Source organism: Phalaenopsis equestris, unplaced genomic scaffold (assembly GCF_001263595.1).
Source record: "Phalaenopsis equestris unplaced genomic scaffold, ASM126359v1 Scaffold000633, whole genome shotgun sequence".
In the NCBI taxonomy this organism is placed as follows: domain Eukaryota; kingdom Viridiplantae; phylum Streptophyta; class Magnoliopsida; order Asparagales; family Orchidaceae; genus Phalaenopsis; species Phalaenopsis equestris.
This window is the reverse complement of record NW_018165073.1, coordinates 100729-125664: the sequence shown is the minus strand read 5'-3', so window position 1 is coordinate 125664 and position 24936 is coordinate 100729. Positions and strand designations below refer to the sequence as shown.

The window sequence follows — 24936 nt, the reverse complement described above, 5'->3', positions numbered from 1 at the left end:
AGAGATGCAAATATGTTGGATGAAAAGGCCCAAATAGGCACCCTAACCACCCGGCTACAACACATCTGTAGGAAATACATGTATACCTAAAAAATAGTCTGCCAACACTCGCAGATTCAGTTAGCATGCAAAAAATCCAATTTAGCCTTGCCTCTGGTTCTAGGACGGGAGTTAGCTAACAAATTATTAAGTTTGTTGTAATTACCCAAAACAACTAATGTATCATTCATCAAGTTTGATAATAGGCATTCATTATTCTTCTTCCTAGATGTATAAACTTGTCATTCATGATCTGAGGATTGACTCATCTGATCAGTAGATTGGTCCAAAGGTGGTCGGACTAGTGTAAGCTGTTGCACATCATGAGCCACATGTGCCTGAGTAACAGTAACAACTTGCTCATCCTGATGAGGCAGTAGAAACACAGTAGAAATATTGTCACATGTTACATCAATGATAAGTTATAGGGCATGTGAAGTCTGAAATGTCTCCCCCGCCTCCACGAAAAGAGATTCCATAGACGGGGAACCTACATTATGAGCATTGTGTGGGGGTTGAATGGTTGACATATTACCTGCGAGGATAATGACAACTTCAGAAGTATCCTTCTGATGATCAATAATGTCAATAACTTGAAGCAGATAAGGAGGAGGGGGAATCACTATCTTTGGCTGAGCAATTTATTTTTTGGTCTGAGATGGGGGTGTAGATTGTGACATTAAGAACTGAAGTTGTCAAACATACGACAATTCAAACAATATAAAAAGAAATGCTCAATCATAACATTTTGCCAATATTCATGGTGTTGTGTGTCTAACCAAATTTTCTCAAAGTCTGCCAACACTCGCAGATTCAATTAGCTTGCTAATGATCCGATTTAGTCTTGCCTCTGCCTCTGGTTTTAGGACGGGATTCAGCTAATAAATTGTTAAGTTTATTGTTATTACCCGAAACAACCAATGTATCATCCATCAAGTTTGGTAGTAGGCCTCCATTATTCTTTTTCTTCTTCCTGAATGTATAAACCTGTCATTCCTTGTCCGAAGATTGACACATCTGATCAGTGGATTGGTCCACGGACAGGTGTAGGCTGTTGAACATCATGGGCTCCATGTGTCTGACTAACAGCAACAACTTGCTCGATCTGATTAGGTGGTAGAAACACACTAAACATTTTGCCGCCCGTTACATCAATGATAGGTTCTAGGGCAGGTGAAATGTTTCCCCTGCCCCACGAAAAGAGTTTCCATAGGCGGGGAACCTACATCATGAGCATTATGTGGAGGCTGAATGGTTGACATGTTACCCGTGAGGATAGCGGCATCAGGAGTATCCTCCTGATGGTCAATAGTGTCAATAACTTGGAGCTGATCAGGAGGATAGAGAATCACTACCTCTAGCCGAGCACTTTGTTTCTTTGGTCTTAGATGGAGGTGTAGATGGTGATATTGAGAACTGGAGTGGCCGAACATATAACAATTCGAGCAGTACGAGAGAAAAAACTCATTCACAACCCTTTGCCAATATTCATGGTGTTGTGCGTCTAACCAAATTTCCTACTAACCAAATTTTCTCAAAAACGATTGAAGTGATGTCCCTTTCAACAAGTACTCTGGTTTCAGAGGGACGGGAAAGATTAAAAGTAGGATTGTCCATTTTGAGTGATCTACCATAGGTTGAGGCAATAGAGTACAATACTTCTTGAGTAAAGTAATGAAATTTCAAGCCATAGAGGCGAATCCAGATCAGAATGATTTGTGTTTCTGTCTGTGAGTCAAAATCCACCAATTATTTTGAAATCTTCATTGCTCTGTTATCAATCCAGATTAATCTTCCAGCAAATAAGCATGTGTAATCATCTTCATTACTAAGTTGAGTAAGGATGTGTCTTCCATCTAAAAGTCTAATTTTTCACTCCCCATCAATGTGTATAAGTTCAAATTTCTTACAAATAAACTCCATTTTCGGATGACCTTAAAGAAATTTCCCTACCAAATTCAGACGACAGGAGGAAGCAAGCTGATTACATTCAACTTCCGTAAAAAAGATGAATGACTTCCCATTCTTTATACTAGGTTTATTGATGTTCTCCGCCAACACAAACGAAGGAGGGAAGTAGCACTATTTTGGAGTACCTGAAGCGTGGCAAGGGCTGCAGCATACGTTTTGTCTGAAGCCATCACCAATAGGAGGAGGCGCGGCGTTAGGAATAGTGAAGTTACAGTGAAAGAAAGAGCAAAAGCCGAAGGAAGGTTAGCGGAAACCCCTTCAAAGTCGAGCAGAGAACGAAATGTGCAAACTTCCTTCAACGAGCATCCGAAACGAGAAGGTTCGAAACTTTCTACTTCAAGCACGAGGAAGGATGAGAGACGAGAAAAGTCCACGATGAGAAGACGCAACACAATCTTCCTTCAAACGAGACGAAGGACTACAACGAGACGAGTCTGCGACGCAGCCACACCTCCAAACGGGACGAAAGGCTACGACGAGGCAGACGCAACACAAACAGAGGAGTCGAGGCACGAAAACCTCCTAGCGTGACGATGCAAGACAACGTCGTAACGGGCGCAAGGGTTCGCCATGTGGCGAAACATCAGCGGAGTCGTGCACGGGAGAAGAAGACGTCATTCGTATACATATTATATATATATAAGATTGTGAAGCGATGGACACGACTACAGCTCTACTGGGGTTTGCGACTCGATGGCGGCGCTGGTGCTCGGGAGATGGCTTGATCGTACGCTGGCGTGACCGCCGGCAGCGCTGGTGACGTGGGTAAAAGGTTTCGATCTTATGCCAGCGTAATCGCAGATGGCGTTCCAAACTTCCCTTCTGCTTACTACGACTCACTCGCACTCGGTTCTGAAACTTCCTTCGTTAGACGTTTTGGCATGAAAGGGGGTAAGCTGGCCCTCTTCCTCTCTAATGACGAGAACGATGAACTCATCTCTTTTTGTCGCCTTCATCTGGTAGGAAAATTTTTGTATGGGTATCCTAAATTGGAGTTCCTTCGAAGGCATTTCAAGCTGATTGAGATTGGAAGATAGAACCTTTGGATGGAAGACACATTTTAATTCAGTTGTCCAATGAGGAGGATTATACGCGTCTGTTTGCTAGGCGCATGGTGTGGTTTGAGGATTGTGGAATCAAAGTCTTGAAATGGTCAGCTAATTTTGATCCTAAAGCTGAGGCTCCGATTATCCCTGTTTGACTTTGGTTCCCAGGTTTGAAAGTTTTTCTCTTTAACCATGAAATCTTGTTCTCCCTGGCTGTTATGTTCGAGAGACCTCTAAAATTAGATGCTCCTACCTATAATCTCACAAGACTGGTTATGGCTAGAGTTTTAATCAAATGGGATGTTACTTTACCCCCACCTGATGAGGTCTGGATTGATTCAGCTCATAATAGATACTGGCAGCAGGTTTTGCTAGAACAACACTCCTCTTATTGCACTCACTGTTGAATGTTCGGCCACGGTCAGGACCTATGCTTCAAACTACATCCAGAATTGAGGAATGGGGGAAATTTGAAACAGTCACACATAGAGCAGGCACCTCTGCTCCTTGTGGAACATGCAGTGATTCCTTCGGCAGATGCCATGGCGACCGTCCCCCAACCAACCGCCACCCCTTCGGCTCAGACTGAAGGACAGCAGAGTGGGTGTGTCGTGCTAGTCACACCTGCTCCCCCGCCTAATACTTCGAATGCTGATACTTTGAATATTGATAATAATCAATATCCTATTACTTCTATTGCTACTTACCCGGTTGGGAGAACTGAGCAAGTATTATCTGTTCTGGATCCTCCTATCATTTTTATTTCTTAGGAAGCTCGTCCTTCTTCAGCCTCTCTCCCTGATGCTTTGAATATTGATAATAATTTTCTATATTCTCATCATTCTGATGCCCTCTCTGATACTCCATTAGAGGATATTTCTAAAATTTTAAGGGATGAATGACATGTTCAAAAGTATCGTTGGAGGAAGCATAAAGGTCAAGAGGTAGCGCAAAAACAGAATAATGAGAATACCTTGTTGGATATGAATCACTATTTTTCAGATAGAGAAAATTGACGGACCCGAACTAGATCTTTTAGGAAGGGTCATATGTCTACTCATGTTTAACATTCTAATTTGGAATATTAGGGGATTTGTGAATCCTCACTCCCTTGGTAGACTCAAGTCAATGATAAGGATCCATAAGGTCGATATCTTTGCTATTTTGGAACCATTGGTCTTTTATCCGGATGATTGCATCTTGGGTAAATTCAAGGACTTTTCTTTCTTTACTAATTGCTCTAACAAGATTTGGTTGTTTTGGCGGAAACATATCACCGTCGATGTCCTTATTGATGATAGACAATTTATGCACACTTCTTTTCTATGGATATTTTCTTTGTATGTCTGACCTTTGTTTACGCCGGGACTACTAATGTGGCTAGATATGATCTTTGGCACAAAATTTCTGATATGGGTGCTTTAATCCGTCAGAATTGGATGGTTGGAGGGGATTTCAATATGCTGATGCATGAATCTGAAAAATTGGGTGGTCGGAGAATTGACAACACCTAAACAGATAAATTCACTGAAGCATTGGAATCGGCTGGCATTTCTGATTTGGGCTTTGTTGGCTTCAAGTTTACTTCAAGTTTACTTGGAAAAGGGGAAGGCTCTTTGAACGCCTAGATAGGTGTTTTGCAAATTAGCTGTGGTTTGCTTCTTATGGTTTTTCGCAAGTTCAGCATCTTTACAGATCTGGATCTGATCATAGCCCCCTTCTTTTGTTCTTTGATTTTTTCAAAAAAGTTTTCACCTATCACTTCCGTTATCTAAATGTATGGGCTAGACATGATGACTTTATGGGGGTCATTGCTACCAATTGGAAATGTGAGGAAGTGCGAAATGCATGGTTCACTCTTTGGAAGCTGCATAAAAAGGTGGCTTCTGCTCTTGGAACTGGATGTTTTTGGTGATGTTCATGCTAAAGTTAAGAGGGCGGAGCAGAGGGTTAGTCTCCTTCATACTCTTCATAAATCATCTGATGATATTATCCATGAATTACAGGAAGCTAATAAAGATTTACTGGAGGCCTCCCTTTGGGAGGAGGAATTGTTGCAACAAAAAGCTGGGGAAACCCATTTTTCTCAAGATGATCGAAACACAAAATACTTCCATGCTTGCATTAAACAAAGACGAGCCAATAATACTATTGTGAGGATCAAAAATGATGAGGGGAGTTGGATTACTGGGGATGAGGAGATTGGGGAGAGCGGTGTTTTTTACTTCTCTAAACTCTTTGAGTTTCAGGAGACCTCGGGCTCAATTGATGCATCCTTATTTGATGACGTACGTCATCATATGGTGGATCTCGATCTCTGTAGTATTCCTTCGGATGAGGAAATCTATTCTACTCTTCAGGACATTAACTGCAACAAGGCTTTTGGGCCTGATGGTTTCACCTCTGCTTTTTATATTAAATGCTGCACCTCTGCTTTCTATATTACATGCTGAGTATTGTTAAAGATAAGGTGGTGGAAGCTATACAGAGTTTCTTTGAGGGGGAGACCCCTGAATTTTATTTCTTTGTCGCTACCATCGTTCTTATTCCCAAAAGCACTCAAAAAAGATGATTAGTAACAGAAACTCATTTTGACTTTTGTCATGTCTAATTTCAGACCTATTTCTCTAACTTTTGTCATGTCTAAGATGATTAGTAAAATCTTTGTCAAACGTATTCAACCTCATCTCCACAAGTTAATTTCCTTGAATCAATCCACCTTTATTCAAGGACGAGGGATCACGGATAATATTATGATTGCACAGGAACTCATTTAGGATATTGATAAAAAATGTAGAGGGGGAAACATGATCACTAAATTGGATATTCACAAGGCTTATTACTCTGTTAGTTGGGAGTTTATATTGAAGGAGCTTAAAGCTAGGGGCTTTTCCCAGGATTTTTGCAAAATCATTCTCTTGGCTCCATTGCAATAAATACAGCATACTCATTAATGGTCAATCCAAAGGCTTTAGTGCGGGGTGTGGGATGAAACAGGGTGACCCCTTATACCCTATTATTTTCATTTTAATATTTGATTTCCTTTTTCGCATTTTAAATAAGCTTTTCAGGAGCAACCCCACTTTGCAATACACTCATAAATTTAATACATTGATAACACATTTAGCGTATGCCGATGATATGATATTGTTCTCCAATGCTAGCAAAAAAACAAAAAAAGCGGTGAGGGATATTCACCGATTTAATGGTGGATTTCCAATATGTATCTGGTCTCCTATTTAATGCCAATAAATGCAACTTTTACATGGGAAATTTGGTCAATCGCTCTAATGCATGCTGGATTGTCAATTTTACTGGATTCTCCATCTCTACCCTTTCTCTTTAATATCCGGGGGTTTTCTTACTTAAAGGAAGGAAGAGACGAGTTTAGTTTGATGAGGTGGTGGAAAATGTGCGGAAGAAAATCTCGGATTGGAAAAATAATTTCCTCTTTTGAAGGTAGAATTACGTTGCTTAGGAGTATTTTACATTCTCTCCCTTTATACACTCTTCAAGTTTTCCAACTCAAGAAAAGTATTCTTATGAGCCTCGAAAGATGTTTTAATAAGTTTTTATGGGTGGGGAATCATTCTGGTAGAAGATGGATGCTTTGGAAGAATATTGGCAAAGCACTTTATGCTAGTGGTTTGAGCTTCAAATCTCTGCACCATATTGTTGATATTAATTTTTTTAAACAATGGTTCAATTTTCGGAAAGGTGATTCCTTGTGGGCCATTTTCTTGCATGGGAAATATTGACACTCCTCTCATTTGGCATTGATCAATTGGCGGTTGGGGGATTCCACTATTTGGAAGAGAATGCTTCATATTAGAAATTGGGCAAAGGATTTTATTTATTGGGAGGTGGGGAGTGGAAACATTTTCTTTTGGCATGACTGTTGGTCCCATGTTATGCTTAAAATGAGGGATATTAGGACTTCAAGCCTTATGGTTGCTGACACTTGGGTGGATTGTCATTGGAATTTTTCTTATCTCTTTAATCATCTCGGTTTTGAGGGAGCTACTTTTATCTCAACTATTCCTATTGAGGCTCCGTTTGGGGCGCTTTTTTACGGCTTCGCGGCACCGAATAGCGAAAATCGACCGTTTGGCTCCAGCGTCGCAGCAGAACGAAGCTGAAGTGGAAGAAAAGTGGGCCGCAATATCCACCCCGCGGCCTCAGCTTTCGCCTCATCAAAAAGTTTTTTTACCCTCGGCGCAAAGAAACCTCGTCCCGCCTATTCCCACGCCGCCTCGCCATCTCGTCTCCCCACGCGCATTCTTCTTCCTCGACACTAGGAATGAACCCTCCGCACGCGAAAACCAAGACCAAACCCTCCCACGCGCGTTTTTCTTCCTCCTCGACATTAGGACCGAAGCCTCCGCGAGCGTTCTTCTTCCTGGACACCAGGACCAGTCGCGCACGTTCTTCTTCCTCGACACCAAGATCGAACCCTTCCGCGCGCGCTCTTTTTCCTCCACCAGAGCCGAACCCTCGGTGCGTTCTTGCCGCACAGGTCTTCTTCCTTGACCAGGACCGAATCCAGGGAGCACGAGGCAAGTAATCCCATCTTCTTCAAAATTATTTGAGAATGGTTTTAGAATTGGGGAGTTGGAACATATGGCGAGTTGCACCAATTTAAAAACCCAGGGAGTCTGTCCTCTCATGTCATCAGACCATCAGATTATAAGTTTGAGCAGATATCCGCTGAGATATCACGTGATGCACGATATATATCCTTTTTCAAGGTATTCTCTCGGATGCATTATAGCTTATTTTGTAAGGGTAAACAATGATATGTCAATCCTAACATTTATTCATCAGGACTGTATTAGCGCGGTTCTCGTATCACAAATAGTGATAAGGTGGTATTTATCGGCCGTTGTGGTAGCCCTATCTAAAATGTCATGGTCGTCTGCGACTTTAACATGTGTTTCACTTTTGTTATAGCTGGTTGGGAGGGCAGCGCACATGACAGTCGAGTTTTTAAATCTGCGACACAATATCTCAATAGCAACTTTCCACATCCACCTGCAGGTACGCTCGGGATTGAACTCATATGAATTGTTCAATTTATTAGGCAAAATATTAATTGGGATCCCAATAGCAACTTGAATTTTCATACTAATTGTTCCATTTATTAGGCAAATATTACTTGGTTGATGCTGGTTACCCATTGCAACGAGGGTGTTTAAAGTCATTTCCTGATACGAGATATCACACACCAGACTTTGCACATGCAAGCAACGTTACACGAGGAAGAAATGAAATGTTTAATAAACGACATTCATCACTACGTGGTGTAATTGAGAGAACTTTTGGTGTCTGGAAAAAGAAATAGGTGATACTCCGTGATATGTCTCCCTATAATTTTTCGATGCAGGTACAGATTGTCTTTGCTACTATAGCTCTCCATAATTACATAAGAAGACATCATTCCCGTAGCGATATCGATTTCTATTTGACGGAAGAGGATGAAGAAAATGTGTCTTCGGAAGCCTTTGAATACCGTCTAGGTCAGTCTTTCACAGAAGAAGATATTGAGACTTCCATCACCTTCACTGTAGATGGGGAAGGTGCAAGCGAGATGACGGAGCTGAGGGAGCGAATAACTGTTCAGATAGTAAGACTGTGAATGGAGAATTTGAGAATTTATTAGCTGAATATTATTAAAAATATTGCTACTCTAATTTTTTTTCAACTTCATGTTTATCTATTCCGTTGTTTTCTTCTATTTAGTTTTATATCTGGGAACTATTGAAAACCATTGAGTTATTTTTTTGATACTGTGATATCTTGCAGTATTTTTTTAGCACCAATACTATTGTGGAAAGTAGTTAGCTTTATAGTAGAAGATCTTTATGCATGAGTTTATGCATGAGTTCTAGTTTTCATTAAAAAAAAAGGGTCTTGTTGATAATTATACAAAGCAACACATTGCATAAAGCTAGAAGTCATTTCACTGTAACCTCCATCAACTTCTATGTTTTGATGCTCTCTATTCTCTTTTGAGTTTACACCAAAAGAAAGTGGGTTTTTGTTATGTTGCCAGTGCTGCATTCTTTTGAGTAACAGCAATTGTGTTTTTGCATTTGCAACTTGAATGTATTTTCATTTTTGTTTAGATTGACACTTCTTGCTGGTTTACTAAATTTTGAGGAAGTTAAGGGGAAAGAAGTTTTTATTTGATGCCGTTGCAGGAAATGAAAACATATTTGAGCACAAAATTCTTATATATTTACATATCACACAATTCATTTTTGCGAAGCTTGGGAAATGGTATTTTTTTATGCGATATTGAAGATTTGAATTACACACATTCCAAATCAGATAAGTTATTTGGGCTTACAACTTGTTACTGGGTCGAGATGTGAATATTTCATACAAGGGTTTTTATGTGTTGCTCATCGAGGTATTGAAAACATATTTTTCAAACTGAAACCTTATACCATACAAAAATCTGAAGAGTTCGTCCATATTTTCATAAAAGGGTGTAAGCTTTGCAAAATGGCCGTACAATGCAGATTTTATCTCCATTCTTGAGTTCATCAATTTGAATGGGTTAATTTGTGCAGGATCTGATGACAGTACTAGAGTTGATTTATTTTTATTGCTATGAAAGATTTGGTTTAATTTTAAGCATGAAACTTTGTTGATTTCATTTAAAGGTCTTCTCGAATTGGTATCATTTTTATATGTAAAGTTGGTTTCCTTGTCAGTTTTTTGCTGCTGCTAATGTTTAGAAAATTTACATATTTAGCAAACAATTCTTATGTATTCCACTTTTAAAAATTGGTAATAATGTTATTTTTGATGTGATCTTAAAGATTCGAGTGCTATGCTCGTAAATATGAAAGTTTAGATGTGAAATATGTAAATACATAAGAATTGTGTGCTATGTTTAGATGTCTAAATATGTCTAACACCTAAGCTTCGATTTTCACATGCATACCACCAATCTATGCATGAAAGTATATTTTTTTATGTGGTATAAGAGATTTGGGTGGTATACATGTAAAAAAAAATTTAAATATTGGTGCTAGATGTGTAAATACATTGGAATTGGTTTTCAAATTCATACCACCATTCTAACTTGTAAAAAAAATTAATTTTTTGTGCTAGGAACATATTAGTTGTACTGATTGTGAGTTGATTTTAGGTCATGCTTTGGTTTATGATTCCATTAAAGAATTCATTAGTTTTGTTTTGGGGTCAACAATTCCCTTTGTGGTGAAATGGTTACAGAAGTTCTTGTTCTCCTGTTTGCTGGTTTTTCCTGTCTGTTATGTTGCAGAAATTTAAGTCTTCTTATGGCGAGAACCACACAGCTAAGCTTCCCTAAGAGCATCAATTTTTATGTTTGTTGTGAGAGTGATTTTTTTTTTCAAAGTGAGTTGGATGAAATATTGACAGGATGATCTTTTTCCCAATGCTGAGTGTTGCATCTGGTTGTTGAAAAGCTTCAATATTTTTGTAAGTGTTGGTTGCTGTAGATATTATTATGATGGGATGATTATAAGTGTTCCTTCATGTAGATATTATCACTTTCTACTTTACAAATTATTACCGCTGAACCTTGCATGGCATAAAAGTTGCATATTCAAGTCATTTATTGGCTGTTGAACCTGTAGATATTATTACTTTATGTCCTGTCTTATATGTAATTTGTTGAAGGCTATATGAATTGTTATATGGATTTTCGAAATGGCATTGCATACAGCAAATGATGGATTGCAGATGAGTTGGTTGATGCTTTCGGTCTTTCTGAAATTCTGTATTGTTTTTAACTGAATTTTTGCCTTAAAGGCATTAAATTTATGGCTATCATAGTTCTGTTAAGCGCATCATTACAGAACAAGGGCAGAATTGTCATTTATCCAGAAACAGCTGCCCCACAGTTGTTTTCACACAGTTACCTCAAACAACCAGCCAGCTTCGCCGCAGCAGCTTTCCCACAACAGCTTCCTGGGGCAGCGCAACTGCAACTGAGAAGCTGCAGCTGCGCCAAACAGACCCTGAGCCTCATTTGCAAGATACTCCTACTTTGAAACTTCCAATGTCATGCTCCACTACCAAATCTTTATATTTCGCTTTACATAATTTTCAAAAGCTCCCTTAGGGAGAGGGGGTGTGGAGTTGGGTTTTAACTCCCTCTGTCTTTCCTGGCTTGGCGGATTTTCCATTTTTTTATTCCTTGTGATGATATCTTAAAAATGAAGGGGTTGAGACTTGCCTCACGTTGTTGTTTGTGTAACTCGGCGTAGGAGACTGTTGACCATATTTTCTTTTCTTGCCCCTTTTCAATTTACATTTGGAGGAATGTTGGCATGTGGTTTGGTGTTATTGTGAATCCAGAGCGGAATCTCTTACTTACCATTATGATTTGCAATCTGGATCGAAAATAGAAAAATTTGTTGCAAGTCTACCCGTATATTATATGTTGGTTTATTTGGATGGCTCGTAATGATTTTATACATGAGGGTAAAGCCATTCAGAATATAATGGTCTTTACTAATATTATTGCCTACATTAATAAACTTTGGAGAATGGGTAATGCTAAACAAAGCTTCTTTTCGGGCATTAATTAATTTTTTGGCTATGGGGCCTGCGGTTATGGCTGAGAGGAGATCTCCTCTTCTCTGTTTTGGAGAGATGGAGGTCACCTCCTAGGGGTTGGATAAAGTTTAAACACTGATGGGAGTTGGAAATTTAGCAATGCGGGTTGCGGGGGTATTGCTAGAAATTGTGCAGGGAACTGTATTATCTTCTTTTCTTCCCCATTTTACGTTGATACTCCTTTGAAGGCGGAGGCTCGGGCTATTTTGATGGTCGGAGGCTCTGGCTATTTTGATGGTTGTCATGATAGTGCACTCTCTTAGATGACAATTTATTATATTTGAATTTGATAATCGCATCTTGGTTGACTTTATTGCCAAGGGTGTCGAGGCACCTTGGGACATCCTCTATTATATTAAAAGGATTAAATGCTTAATTACTAATATAAATGTCCTATGGAGCTTCAATTATCGGGAGGGAAACCAACCCGTAAACTGACTTGCTAGCTTGGGTAGCGCCTCTAATAACTATTGGGTGGGATCTGATCCCCCCCTCCTTTAAACATTTTGTTGGGTGGTGACACGATTGATGCCCCATATGTACGTCGGGATGTTTCCTCTTAGCTTTATTATCTATTTCGTGGTATGGTTTGGCATTGGATATCAATGGGGTTGTCCTTACATCTCTGTTACTACTACAGTGGCTCTCGGTTGGGGCAGTTTTGGCCACTCACCAGGTACTTATGGTGGTACCTACTTTTGGGTTTTGTGGTACTTTTTTTGGGTGTCAGCCTTTGCACCTGAGTTTACGAGTTTTATTGGCTTCATTAACTTAATCTCTACTTTCACGGGTCCTCTCTCTTTCTCTGGCCTTTATTACTGCAGGTTTTCTCGTGGAAAGCTGATGTTTGTGATTTTTATGCCGCTTGGAGCTCTTTGTTTTGTTTTTGTGTTCTTTTTAAATTTTTTGGTGTACATCTTTTTGTGGGGTAAACAATTGTTTTGGTATACTGGACTTGTTGTCCTTTTTTGGGTACACTTTTTTTACTTTTATTCTTTTAGTGTGGAGTTGTAACGTGGATAAAGAAACTCCTAGGTTTTTTTTGTTTTTTGGGATCCTTATTCCCTCCTTATTTTTGTACTCTTATTTTATATTCACACGTAGGGAGCTACGAGATGCTCTTTCCCAAAAAAAAATAATAATAATAATATTAATAATATATATATATATATATTTATTTATACACAGAGCTGTTAAATCAAATGTAATAAAAGTACGTCAAAATCCTATACGAGCTCCCAAAGCTATGAATGCAAAAGTTGTACAAGTCACTCTTTGTTGCTTATCTCGGTGCTATTTACCTCTTTCTAAAAGTTAACAACGTAGAATGAATTTCAACAATCTTAAGAAAATAATCAATGTTAAAATAAGATTTTATAGAGGGAAAAAAACAACTTGCACGCTCATATGTAACTCTTGTTATATTCACAACACATTTCACAATATGTTATAATCATATAAAATACACAAAACATAAAAAAGAAAAATGTATATAATATAGAAAATCACGATTACTCTAGAAAATATATATTTCATCCATTCATGTATAATCATAAGCATATTCATAAGAGTCATCAATCTAATTATAGGAATGTTACTTGTAATTGTATAGAGATCAACTATTTTCCATGTCATGTCATGGGTTGTCACTCAGCCCGAATGTTACATTAAAGGTCCCCTTCCAACATAACAATTATCAATATTCTCTCTTATACCAATGATTATATACATTCTATATTCGTCTGATCTCAACAATTTCTGTAGTTTCTTTTCTATTTGAATAGAATTTCATCGTTCTCTTTCATCTGTACATGCAATTATTCATATAGTAGTTTACATATAACATCACTTGTGATATTTATTAAATCATAATTCTTGTAACAAACATTCAGCATAGGCATAGTAAATGAATACTTGCAAGCAATGAATTCATAAATGTGTTCATCATATTCATAACATTGTAAAATTGTAGGTATCATAAGTGACTAATCAATTTTACATTCATACATTCAATGCATGTATTCATTCACAATATGTAAAAAATTTTAGATGCAATAGTATCAAACACATAATCACATGGAAATCTACCTAGAATTATTTTTCTTGAGTTAACACATGATTATTTCATCTGATGTGACATAACAGTCTTATGAAGAGTTTTCAAGCTCGCTACATGGTATGAACAATCTGAAATTCATAAACGTCTTAGGATATTCATAATTTTTTTCTCCAACGTCTTAATTTAACTCACATAAAGCTCGAATGGGTTGCCTTGCATAAATTATATCTATAAATTACTTCAATTACCAAAACACCCCTCCCCCTTTCTAACCTTCCCTTTACTTCGCTGCTTTTCTTTTAATTGCCTATACTACAGTCCATAAACCAACTTCATAGTCTCCTGCACAAGTTCATCTCTCGCTATAGCAATCGAAAACAATAAAGCAAACCGGTTCGTTGCAAACCTCAAAATAGAAACATAAGAAAGGAAAAGAATGTCCGGAATATCATAAAAAATGAATTTTCTTACCAAAATTTCGCTGGAACCTCTAGCCGTTGAGCTAAGGCTCTATGTTGTGTGTGCATATTGCTTCTGCTATGGTAGCAATGTTGTCGAAAACCTCTAGACACGAAATTTAGATATTTATAGAGAAGGGAATGGAATTTGAAGCTTCCCATGCTTTTATTCACCCTCATGATTAATCCCAAGCCTTTGATTGCATCCAATGACCGAGAATCGCAGAAAAGAGTCGGTGGAAATAGTAATATGAGATTAAGGATTTAATTGAATGCTTAATTAATAAAGTCAACATTTTATTACTTTTATAACTCTTATTATATTCATAAATATATAGTGTTATATATCATATTGATCAATTTGATACGTATAATTTTAAAAAATTGATTCAATTAAATTTTTAGGGTTGCAAAATTTCGGTATATTTTAAAATTGTTAAAATTTTACTTGTTTATCAAAATTGGGTGCTTCAATTTGCATGACCACAAACTTATGAGAGATAGCTAAAATTAATCACCGGTGGTAGAAGAGAGGACACCACGATGCGGTTAGCTCTTGGAGCCAGGTCGTTGAGATATCAATGTCAACAAAGCTAAATAAAGCATTGCAAAGACCCTGCACCTCATGTTGGACGAGAATGGGTGAACAACGTTGCATGCCGAAAAGAAAAGACTCATGTACTCTAACAGTGTCCGCACAAAAACATTATAAAGAGATAAAACACCAAGCCTTGTGAGCGCCATCGTTGCAGGCTAATTCGAGAACATCGTGCAAACAAAAGCTGCACCTTGCTTACACAGACAAAGCTGTGTGAAGCTCTAGCGGCAGGTATCGCCGGGAGTGCTGCACATGCATGGAGAACTCTAATGGTGGACGAACTTCCACTAGCATCTCTTTGTAAAACATAAAATAAAATAAAATAAAAAATTGTTTATAGCTAAGGATGAGGGCTTAGTTTGTGCTCATCGCTAATCCTTGTAGGGTTGTCATCAAGCCTTATTGCTAATTTACTGCAGCTTTGGATTGTAGTTGTAGATGCTAATACTCATTTTTTTTTCCCCGATGTAGTATCCATTGTACACTTTAACTTTTCTCATTCCCTGTAAATGATGTGTATGATTTGCAGTTTTATCATCTATTTTAATAAGCTTGGTATTTTTATGCTCGTCTTTGGAGTTGAATGAAGTTTTAGAAGTATATATAGTGTATTCATATATGTTGGTTTTTGCAGACATTGCCTCTTTTTATAGTGCTCACAAGTAATGCCATCTTTTTTATCTGAAAAGTTCTTTTAGTTATTTCTGCTGCAATTGTTCAACATTTAGGAAATGCCCGGTAAATTTCAAATTAAACGGGAGATGTTAATGAATATTGACATTATTTCTTTTCTAACTTTTTTCCTAGATCTGGACGATCATCCATCCGGGAATCTTGGGCTGATAGTGTTGTCTGGCACCAAGGTTGTTTTGTCAGAGCAAATAGCATTGTAATTTCTTTCCATGCATATTTATAGAAAACTGAAACCTTATGCTTTTTTCTTATGCAGGAAGTCTTCTTGTCCCTGATTCATTGAAGGATGTCATGAATGATGTCAGTTCTGTGGTAAGTGGATGATTATCTACTTACATCAATTCATAGGTTGGTCTATTAAATATGTTTGCATGTATGATAACAGATGTCAATTTAATTTAAATAAAATGAGAACATTGCTATGAGGGAACTATTGTTTTGTGATATCAAATAATGAATTACTTTATACTTTCTAGGAATGCAAATTGTAAGGTTAGATTACAGTTTCTTCTAAGGTTGTCTTTGATATTGTTGAGATAAGGCGTTACTGGTGCTAGCTGTAGCTGGTGCTAGAGAATTTTGACCCATGCTTGATTTGCTCATCACGTTCCATTTCAAAATCGGTATAAACTTTTCATATCACTAGAAAAACACTGCTGTGAGAATTACCAAACACCTTGATTCATGATTGCTTCCAGCTCTGGTGCTTTGCTGACTAGCACAAATGTGCCTACATGGGCTTCATAAGCTGCTTAGTTAGCTGTGTGAGTTTTGTGCATTACAATTTATACATAGAATAGACCTTGATGTTAATGTGGTCAAAATGTCTTGTTCTATTTTAAACTACTTATGCAAAAGTAGGCTTGGTTTAAAGTTCCACAATTGCTTAGGAAGAAGTAGCACAGAAAGGATTTCACCTTCTTGTTTTATTTTTTTATATTAATTATACCCCCTTCCTTTTTTCTATAAGCACAAAAAGGAAATTTTAAGCTCATTTTATGTTTGATTTTACAAACCTTCTTTGTTATATTTTAGTGTATTCTATGCTCTAATTTATGAATATGTTTTCTTATTTTTAAGGGCATTGTGGGTGTGAAATGGGAGGTTATTTATTTGATGTCTTTCATAAGGAATTATGTTTTTTGTACTAGAGAATTTTCTGGAATCGTCCAATGTTCATTGTGTAAATTACTTTCACCTGTATATTCTAGACATAATGCACAATTTTATGATTTTTTTTCTATAATTTTGGAAGCTTTGAATTATAAGAAATAAGCAAGTTTACATAAAATATGTATTTAAAAGCAGGCAATTCATGCAATTTCAAATACACCCTTGTTTTATTTTTTAATAATTTAAGACCACACTCGAGTACATTTGAGAGAGTGAGGGAGAGAGAGAGAGAGAGAGTGAGTGCTGCAGGATTTCACAATCACGCTTACACAAGAGAAGCGAGATCGCGGGATGGGTTGGGCGCAATACTACCTCATTAAACTTACTATTGAGGGATTCTCTCGCCTGCTGTGTAGCTGCTAACCAATGTGAGCCCCTATTTAATATTGTTTTAATTACTATTAGGATTTATTTTAATTGGGTACAATATATTGTTTCTTTTTAGATTCTAAACAATTTTTGTCTTGATTTTGTGACAATTTGTGTTTACTTTTAAATTTTTTCTCCATTTAGGAGTATTGTAGCCTTTCGCTTTCAATTGATTGTTTAGATTCTAAACAATTTTTGTCTTGATTTTGTGATAATTTGTGTTTACTTTTAGATTTTTTCTCCATTTAGGAGTAATGTAGCCTTTCGCTTTCAATTGATTTTTTATGTATATTGAAGAAAGCTGGTGGTGGATACTCCTCATCATCCGTACCTCGCTGCTTCACTACTAGTGTTGCTATTCTTTGTTCGAAAAGTCGTCAGTCTGCTTTCCTATCATACAACCTGCTATCCTACAACAATTTTCACCATTCATCTATCAACATCATTGTTTCCACTCCGGTTACACATCCTACATCATTCTAACCCTTCTCTGGGCAATCGCATGCTGTCTAACAACCCTAGATTACTATGATTTGGTATTAGAACCAGATAAACCATAAATTTTCTGGGATTTGTCTTCCTTGCTTCAAACTAAAACTACACATAATCTAACCTAATACCCTCACAAAAAATATATTCTCATATCATGTACCTAGCCTTAACTCTAACTCTAATCCTAAACCACTAAATCCTTGTTAGCCAAAATTTTAATTGGAAGAAAGAGATGCCATGCAACCAAGTAAAAATCGTAACGAGATGCTCATAAAAAGTTTGTCATTTATGAGAAGAGACAAGTTGGATAGGTCACCCATAGTCACAACGGCGAGGAGGAAGTGAATCCCTGATATCTGAAGGTTTTTTGTAATGAAGAACCAATACCCCAACAATTTAACATAGATTATCGGATCGGAGGAGAAACTATGATTTTTGAGTGAAGATTGATTTGTTTGATTTTAATGAATGTTTGGATTCATATGAATTTATTGAGTGACTCCAAACATTAGAACGAAGTTTTTGGTACAAAAATATTTCTCAAGGGAAGAGAGTTAAATTGATAATCATCAAGCTTAGGAATAATACTTTCTTATGGTGGGAGAACCTCAATAGTATTCAACAATGGGATCATCAAGCTTAGGAATAATACTTTCTTATGGTGGAAGAACCTCAATAGTATTAAGAGAAGAGTAAGATCACCACATGGTCTAAGATGAAAAGAGACTTGTAGTGCAAATACCTCCCCTAATATTACCAACAAGGCATATTCACAAAACTCCATAACCTGTGCCAGAGAAATTATTCCGTGGAGGAATACACAACTGAATTTGATTAACTCATACGGAAATATGTGTTGGTGGAATTAGAGAAACACATAATGATGAGATATCTTGGAGAACTGAAGCAATTTATTGTGGTACAACTGCAATCTTATTAGTTTATGTTTGATGTATAAACTTTAAGTTTAATGGTGGAGTAGTAATTCATTAGGTGATCACCACATCTTACATATATAGCTCAATCCTAGGATTAAACAGTATGAGTATACTCATTGGCGCTCATAAGATGACCGTGCTTGGGGAGAAACTAGCCCAAAGTGGAGAAAGATGGAGATCACTAGCACTCCCAAACCCTTCTTAGATAAAAAATGTTTTAAGTGTCGTGATTTTGGATACATTTTGTTTGATTTCGCAAGTAGGAGGGTGATATTTTTACTGAATGATGAGCAGTTGAAGAAATGAATCGTGACACAGGAGAAAGTAAGGATATTAGAGTGGAGTGTCAGCTCCCGACTGAGGAGGAAGTGATGCTAGTTGTTTGACAAAGAGAGCAACAATGGCTATGCTATAACTTTAATCAATCCCATTGCACCATAAAGGAAAATGTGTGTAACTTATCATTTATGCAGGTAGTTGTAAAAATATGGTATTTACCTTAATGATCAGCTATTTAATTCCGGATGCACAGAAGCACACTCAAATTTATTCCTTATATTGGTTGAAGATAGGAGATATGATCACAGTTTATAGGATATACCAAATGGTAGTTTGATAATATAATATCACGACTATCTTTTTGTGGGTCTTTGAAGAAGCACTAGTTAGACAAGCATTGGTTGTTCTAGAAGACAATAAGTTTGAGTAGCTGATACTAGGCACAGGACCCTAAGTAGGTTTCAGGATCTTCGAACCTACAGTCTACATTTTAGGTTAGCACTATTGAGAAAGGTTCAATTTGCTATCACTTTAGATAAAAATGCAAAGTTTTTTAGCTATTTTTTGGAAGGCTTTATGGTTTAAGTTGGGTATTGAGTTACAGCTTAAAATGTGGGTTCATTCAGGGTCTCAAATCAACAGCTTAAAATGTGGCTTGAATAATTTTTTAAATAGTGGATTAAGAATATCAAATGAGCCCATCATAAAAATCTGTAGCCAATTTGGTAGAAGTAACGTCTTGTATTATCATTTCTCATTATATATTCCTTTTGACATGGAACTCTAGGATTAAGAAGAAATAGGATTTGATCATATTGTTTCTTCTATTTTCCAACCGCAGTTGCACCTAGTTTCATGTTTCTACAATTAACTTGAGAAAACTTTTTAATATTGTAGTTTAAATCGGCTTTCGAGTTGATTGGAACTTTCTGAATAAATTCCTAAGAAAATTAGATTGTTTCTCGCTTTATCTCATAGTATTTGATGAAGCAGATATCTTGTGTTGGAGGTTTTGGATCATATTCTCAAATGTACAAGATTAATGGGACTGCAAACATTAATGCTATCAGAACTGCCGCAGAGCAAGGTATTTGATTATTTATGTTCTACCATTTCATAAATATAATCATTAGGTCATGGTTTTTTTTATTTTGTTACTTTTTGTTTGGTTGTCAATTTGTCATGTGTGAAAGGGCAGTTGAAACGCTATATTTTGTACTTGTGTTCTGGAATGTTTGAATGATGATCTTATGCCTATGTATGGCTAAGTATTTTTTTCTTGCTTGTAGATGTCAAAAGATTCGTGTATATATCAGCTGCTGATTTCGGTTTGGTAAATTATTTATTGCAGGGCTATTATGACGGGAAGGTACTAATCTTTGCTTATTGTTACTTTATACCTTTATGCTCATGTATTGCAATGTAGAGAAGTGCATGAAACTAAAGATGTTTACGAGTAGTTATTCGACTACAACAAATATAGTTTGTAAGGTGTAATTTCATATATTTTACATTTGTTATTGTAATTTCACCTATTGAAAGAGCATGCAATTGCACATTTTATGGTGTTACATAAGCTTGAAGTATAGACTGACAATTATTAACCTCAATATAATTATCATAATTCTATGTTCGCACTAAAAATATCTACCAAGGGTTATCCGACGGAGGCAACAAACAGTAAATGTGACGACAAAAACATCAAATCTAAAATTATTCAATCGACATTGAGTCTCTCAAATCTATGACAGTTCACAAGATGATCTATGCAAAGTGGCAAAAATATTCTGTGAATCTCGCTTGAACACAAAACACAAAATCTACCTACACATGAGGACAACAACATGCATTTTGGAGTGGACAAATGCATGACTTTGCGAGGCAAAATTATATATAACGCCAAAATAAAATTTTCATTAATGAAAAAGAGGATACAAAGGTTTTAGTGAGCGGGTGCTAAGAGCCCACTCACAAGACATACATTACTCAAAATAGGCAAAATGTACATGTATGCCCCAAAAAAGTAGCATAGACAAATTTCTCAAAAGCAAAGCAAAACTATCAATCATGATGGGAGGATTTGCTTCTCCCCTCCCCCTGGTTCTAGGAATGGAGTCCAACAACAAAATGTGAAGGGAGCTTCCACCTAAGACGATCAAAAGTTATCCTGTAGATTCTGGAGGTGAGACATTCTTTTTTTCTTCTTCTTGGATTTATAAACCTGTCATTCATCTTCCACTTGTTGATTCAACTGATTGATTTCAGTGGAGAGCTCACGTTAATCTTGGCATTCATTCAATGCATGAGTACCTTCCCCAACAACAATAAGTGGTGCCAACTCATTATGGTGAACTATCAATACATGCATGAGTACCTTCCCCAACAACAATAAGTGGTGTCAACTCATTATGGTGAACTATCAATACAACCAAACGAGAGGGATCAGGGGTCTCAATAGACTTGCATAAAGGTGGGTTCTCATCAGGTTCACTTGGAGCAATATCAGGCTATGTAGCAATGCTTCCATTGTGAGAAATGGGAACAACAAACAACTCATTTGTCTGATTAACATTTGTACCAACAGGTTCCAATAAAGTTGCGGGATCTAAAGTTGTCTCTTTGGTATTACTAGTAGAATTCACATGTTGAGGAATCATGGGTTCCTTTGCGTTTTGTTCTAAAACTGCACTGTCAGAAATAACATGTCAAGAATAGATGGTTTCTTTGCATATTGTTCATCCATAGGATCATCTATATCCAGTTGTATTGGAATATTAGATTTCAACTTTGCGTGTAATCTGAAGCATTTATCATGTGTGTGGTCAAACATTTTACCATGATTGCAGTAGTAAGGTCTTTGTTCCATAATGATTTGTTGTCTGTAACCATTGTGAGCAGTGCTAAGCCAGATTTCTTCTACATCTGGAAGTATAATATCCCTCTATTAAAACCCTTGCAATAGAAGTCATTAACAGATTAAAGGTAGAGATGTCTAACTTCATTGGTTTTCCAAGAATAGCCTCAATAGCATAAAATACTTGATGGTTGAAGAAGTGAAGCTTGAGTCCAGGTAATTTAAATCATGTAGGCACAATGGGAGGTTCTTGATTTGGATCAAAGTCAGGGGACCATTTAAGCAATTTCATATGTTTTCCCTCTCAATTTAGATGTATTTTACGAAGAATATCCTTGCATAGTCTTTTTTTTTACTCAGTTGTATCATAGCATATCTTTCATCAAAGAGACCCACCTTCCAGCCCCCAACTAACTTGAAATTTTCAAACACTTTCCTGATAATCTCCATCTTAGGGTGACCCAATTGAAACTTTCCAAACAGTGTAAATTTATGATTTTTAGCACGGGTTGACATTTTAGTGTCAAAAAAAATTAATGCTGGTTTGCCCCCCTTTTTTCTTGCTTTTTTATGAAGGTACAATTTTCATGTCCAACAAATGAATCGTGATACATCTGCTGCGGAAAAACTGAAGTATCCCCGAGGTCAAAAGGAGCACGGTCTTTGTCAACCACTACAGCATAGGATGGTTTGCCCACATTCGGAGTAGGTTCAGTCACAAAAGAAGATGAGAGAGCTGTCATAAAATCAGAATAACAAGAAACCGCAAAAACACCAAGAAGATATGGCAAGGATAACACCCCGATGTGGGAGTACAACCAACAAACACCTCACCACAAAAATCGCAGTAGCGGCGAACAAAGCATCCAACAAACCCCAAAAGAAATGCAGTATTGGAAGAACTAACCCAAGTCTACCGTAAAATTTTCGAGAGTCGGGTGATAAACTACCAAGACGAAGAGATGGCCCTATTGGCTCTCCACTTGCGGGAATGTCTGCTGCTTGAATCCATTCTCCTTCTCTCGAGAAAATGGTTCCACAATCGATGAAACCTTATAGCTCAGATTGTAGTTAGAAGACTAGTTGGAAGATGATAGCGTCTGAAACCCCGAAACCCTTAAACAATAGGCCCTTCCGACATATATATATATATATATATATATATTGAGGAAAGAACAACGGTGGCTCTCTACGTGTTAATTTAAAAATATGGTACAAGAAAAGGGAGGGGGAGGATCCCCGTCTATGAAACCCAAAAAATACAATTGACACACCCCTAGGGGTTTCTATCCCCACAGTACAACTCACACAAAAAAGAATCTTCAAAATACAGGTATACCCAAAAAAAAAAAACCAAAAGGTCAAAAAATAAGTAAGTCTGTGATCTTGTGTTGCTTAAGAAGTAACTTGAAAAGTAAAGTAGAAATCAGGTACAAAAGTGTCTTCATATTAGCAGAGTTCTCCAAAATCATCTCCACGGGCAGAGAAAAACCAGTAAAAACCGTGAGATCAAAACAGTAAACAGGAGTCAGGAACAGGGAAACAGAAAACTAAACTTGATCTGCAGCAAAATATAAAACCCGCAAGAGGAGAAATGTAGACCCAGTCCATCAAACCGAAAGCAGCTCCTCCTTAGAGCCAATAAGCGGAAATGATTAAAAACGGACATGTGGCAGATTTAAGCTATCCCAAATGAGGAGTCTTCTAAGAGGAGCAGGGGGGTGGATACCAACGTGATAGACCTCCCTTGCATGCTTGGCAAGCCCGTGGCAAGCCAATCAGCAGGGGAGTTACCCTCTCTATGAATGAATTTCCAGTTTACCTCAAGTTGCTTTTCAGCCATAAAAATTAAAATACTTTTAAAAGTGCAAAAGATATCCCAGAGGGGAGGAGAGGTACCCAAAAGAATATTATAGAGCATTTTAGAATGCATTTCCACCTCTAATCTATGAAATTGAAAACATTAGCCACCATTAATGCCAAAAAAAACCCCCAGCATTCTGTTTCTAATGGATTATCAGCAACAACAGGAGAGGTGAAAAAACAAAGACACCTACCCTCAAAATCTCTAAATATTCCCCCCAACCGCAGCATAATCAGGATGCCAACAGCCATCCACATTTAATTTAACATAACTCGGTGAGGGGGGAGCCCACCTAATGAGCCGAGGGGCTTTAAAGCCTGAACCTGAGTAGAACCAGCCCTTAAGGCTTTATTGTAATAGGCAATCACATAAGCAACAGTCATAGAAGCAGTGGGGGAGAAGTATGGTATTTAAAACTGTTTCTGGAGTTCCAAAGGAACCAAAGGACTAGTAAAGGGGAAACCCCTCCTTACAGATATCAAAATCTTTTCATTGCCATAAATATTTGTTTAAAGAGCCTCTTGCATCCAAGAAAAACTGAAATGTGCACCAAGCATATCCTTAACTCTTAAAGAGAAAGCACATTCAAAGAAAATGTGTCTCATGTCTTCCTCCTTCATTTTGCACATATGACATCTCGAGGCCATTTTTAAGCCGTTTAACTTAAGAATATCATCAATAGGTATTAAAGAAGTGAGGTTTTGCCAAAGGAAAATGGTTATAGAGGGAGATAAAAGTTTATGCCAAATTCATTTTCCCCGTAACCAATCACGGTGTGAATGTAAATTGTCATAAATAAGTTTGCAAACCGATTGAGAATTGTTTTTTTTCCACATGGGGAGATCCTTTCGTGTAGGTTTAATAAGAATAGTAAGAATATGTTTTGCATTTTGTTCCCCCACAATAGAACACAATTTGAAGAAGTCCTATCCATCATGAATAAAGAAATCAGAGACCAATAAGGAATTAGGATGAAGAGAGTGTGAATAATCAGAGTTATGTGACAACCCCCAATTATCATTCCACAAAGAAATATTATCATCGCATATGTCCCAAAATATGAAATCATTAGCAGTGGTTCTAGCATTAACCACAGCTTTCCAAATACAAGAATCACCAACCTTTCACGAAACCAAGGATGAGTTTGAGCACAATATTTTTATGCAAAAAGGAGGCCCAAAGAGATGAGCCCAATCTGAATTTAAACCAAAGTTTGAAAAGGTTTACTTCCACATTATGTTTTAATGCCTTAAAACCAAACCCTCCAGCCTTTTTAGGCTTACAAACTTTGTGCCAAGTGCCCCAAATTTTCTTTGCACCATTCCCCACCCATAGGAATTTATTAAAAAGCCTCTCCATCTCATTAATAGACCTTTTTTTGGGATTGAATACTTGCAAAGCATATAGTAAAATACTCTGAAGAACACTAGAAAGCAAAGAGATTCTGCCCCTAGTAGAAAAAAAACATTTCTCCAATCATTAATTTT

General features: G+C 37.2%; 1 protein-coding gene across 1 annotated transcript in view; it reads left to right on the top strand.

The window, feature by feature from the left end:
- LOC110030032 (uncharacterized protein At1g32220, chloroplastic) overlaps positions 1-24936 on the top strand; it is a 52769-nt gene that overhangs the window by 16692 nt on the left and 11141 nt on the right. Inside the window, exons 4-7 of the mRNA XM_020732569.1 lie at positions 15595-15650; positions 15737-15792; positions 19725-19818; positions 20021-20100. Of these exons, the coding sequence (XP_020588228.1) occupies positions 15595-15650; positions 15737-15792; positions 19725-19818; positions 20021-20100 (286 nt within the window). The remainder of the gene's footprint in view (positions 1-15594; positions 15651-15736; positions 15793-19724; positions 19819-20020; positions 20101-24936) is intronic.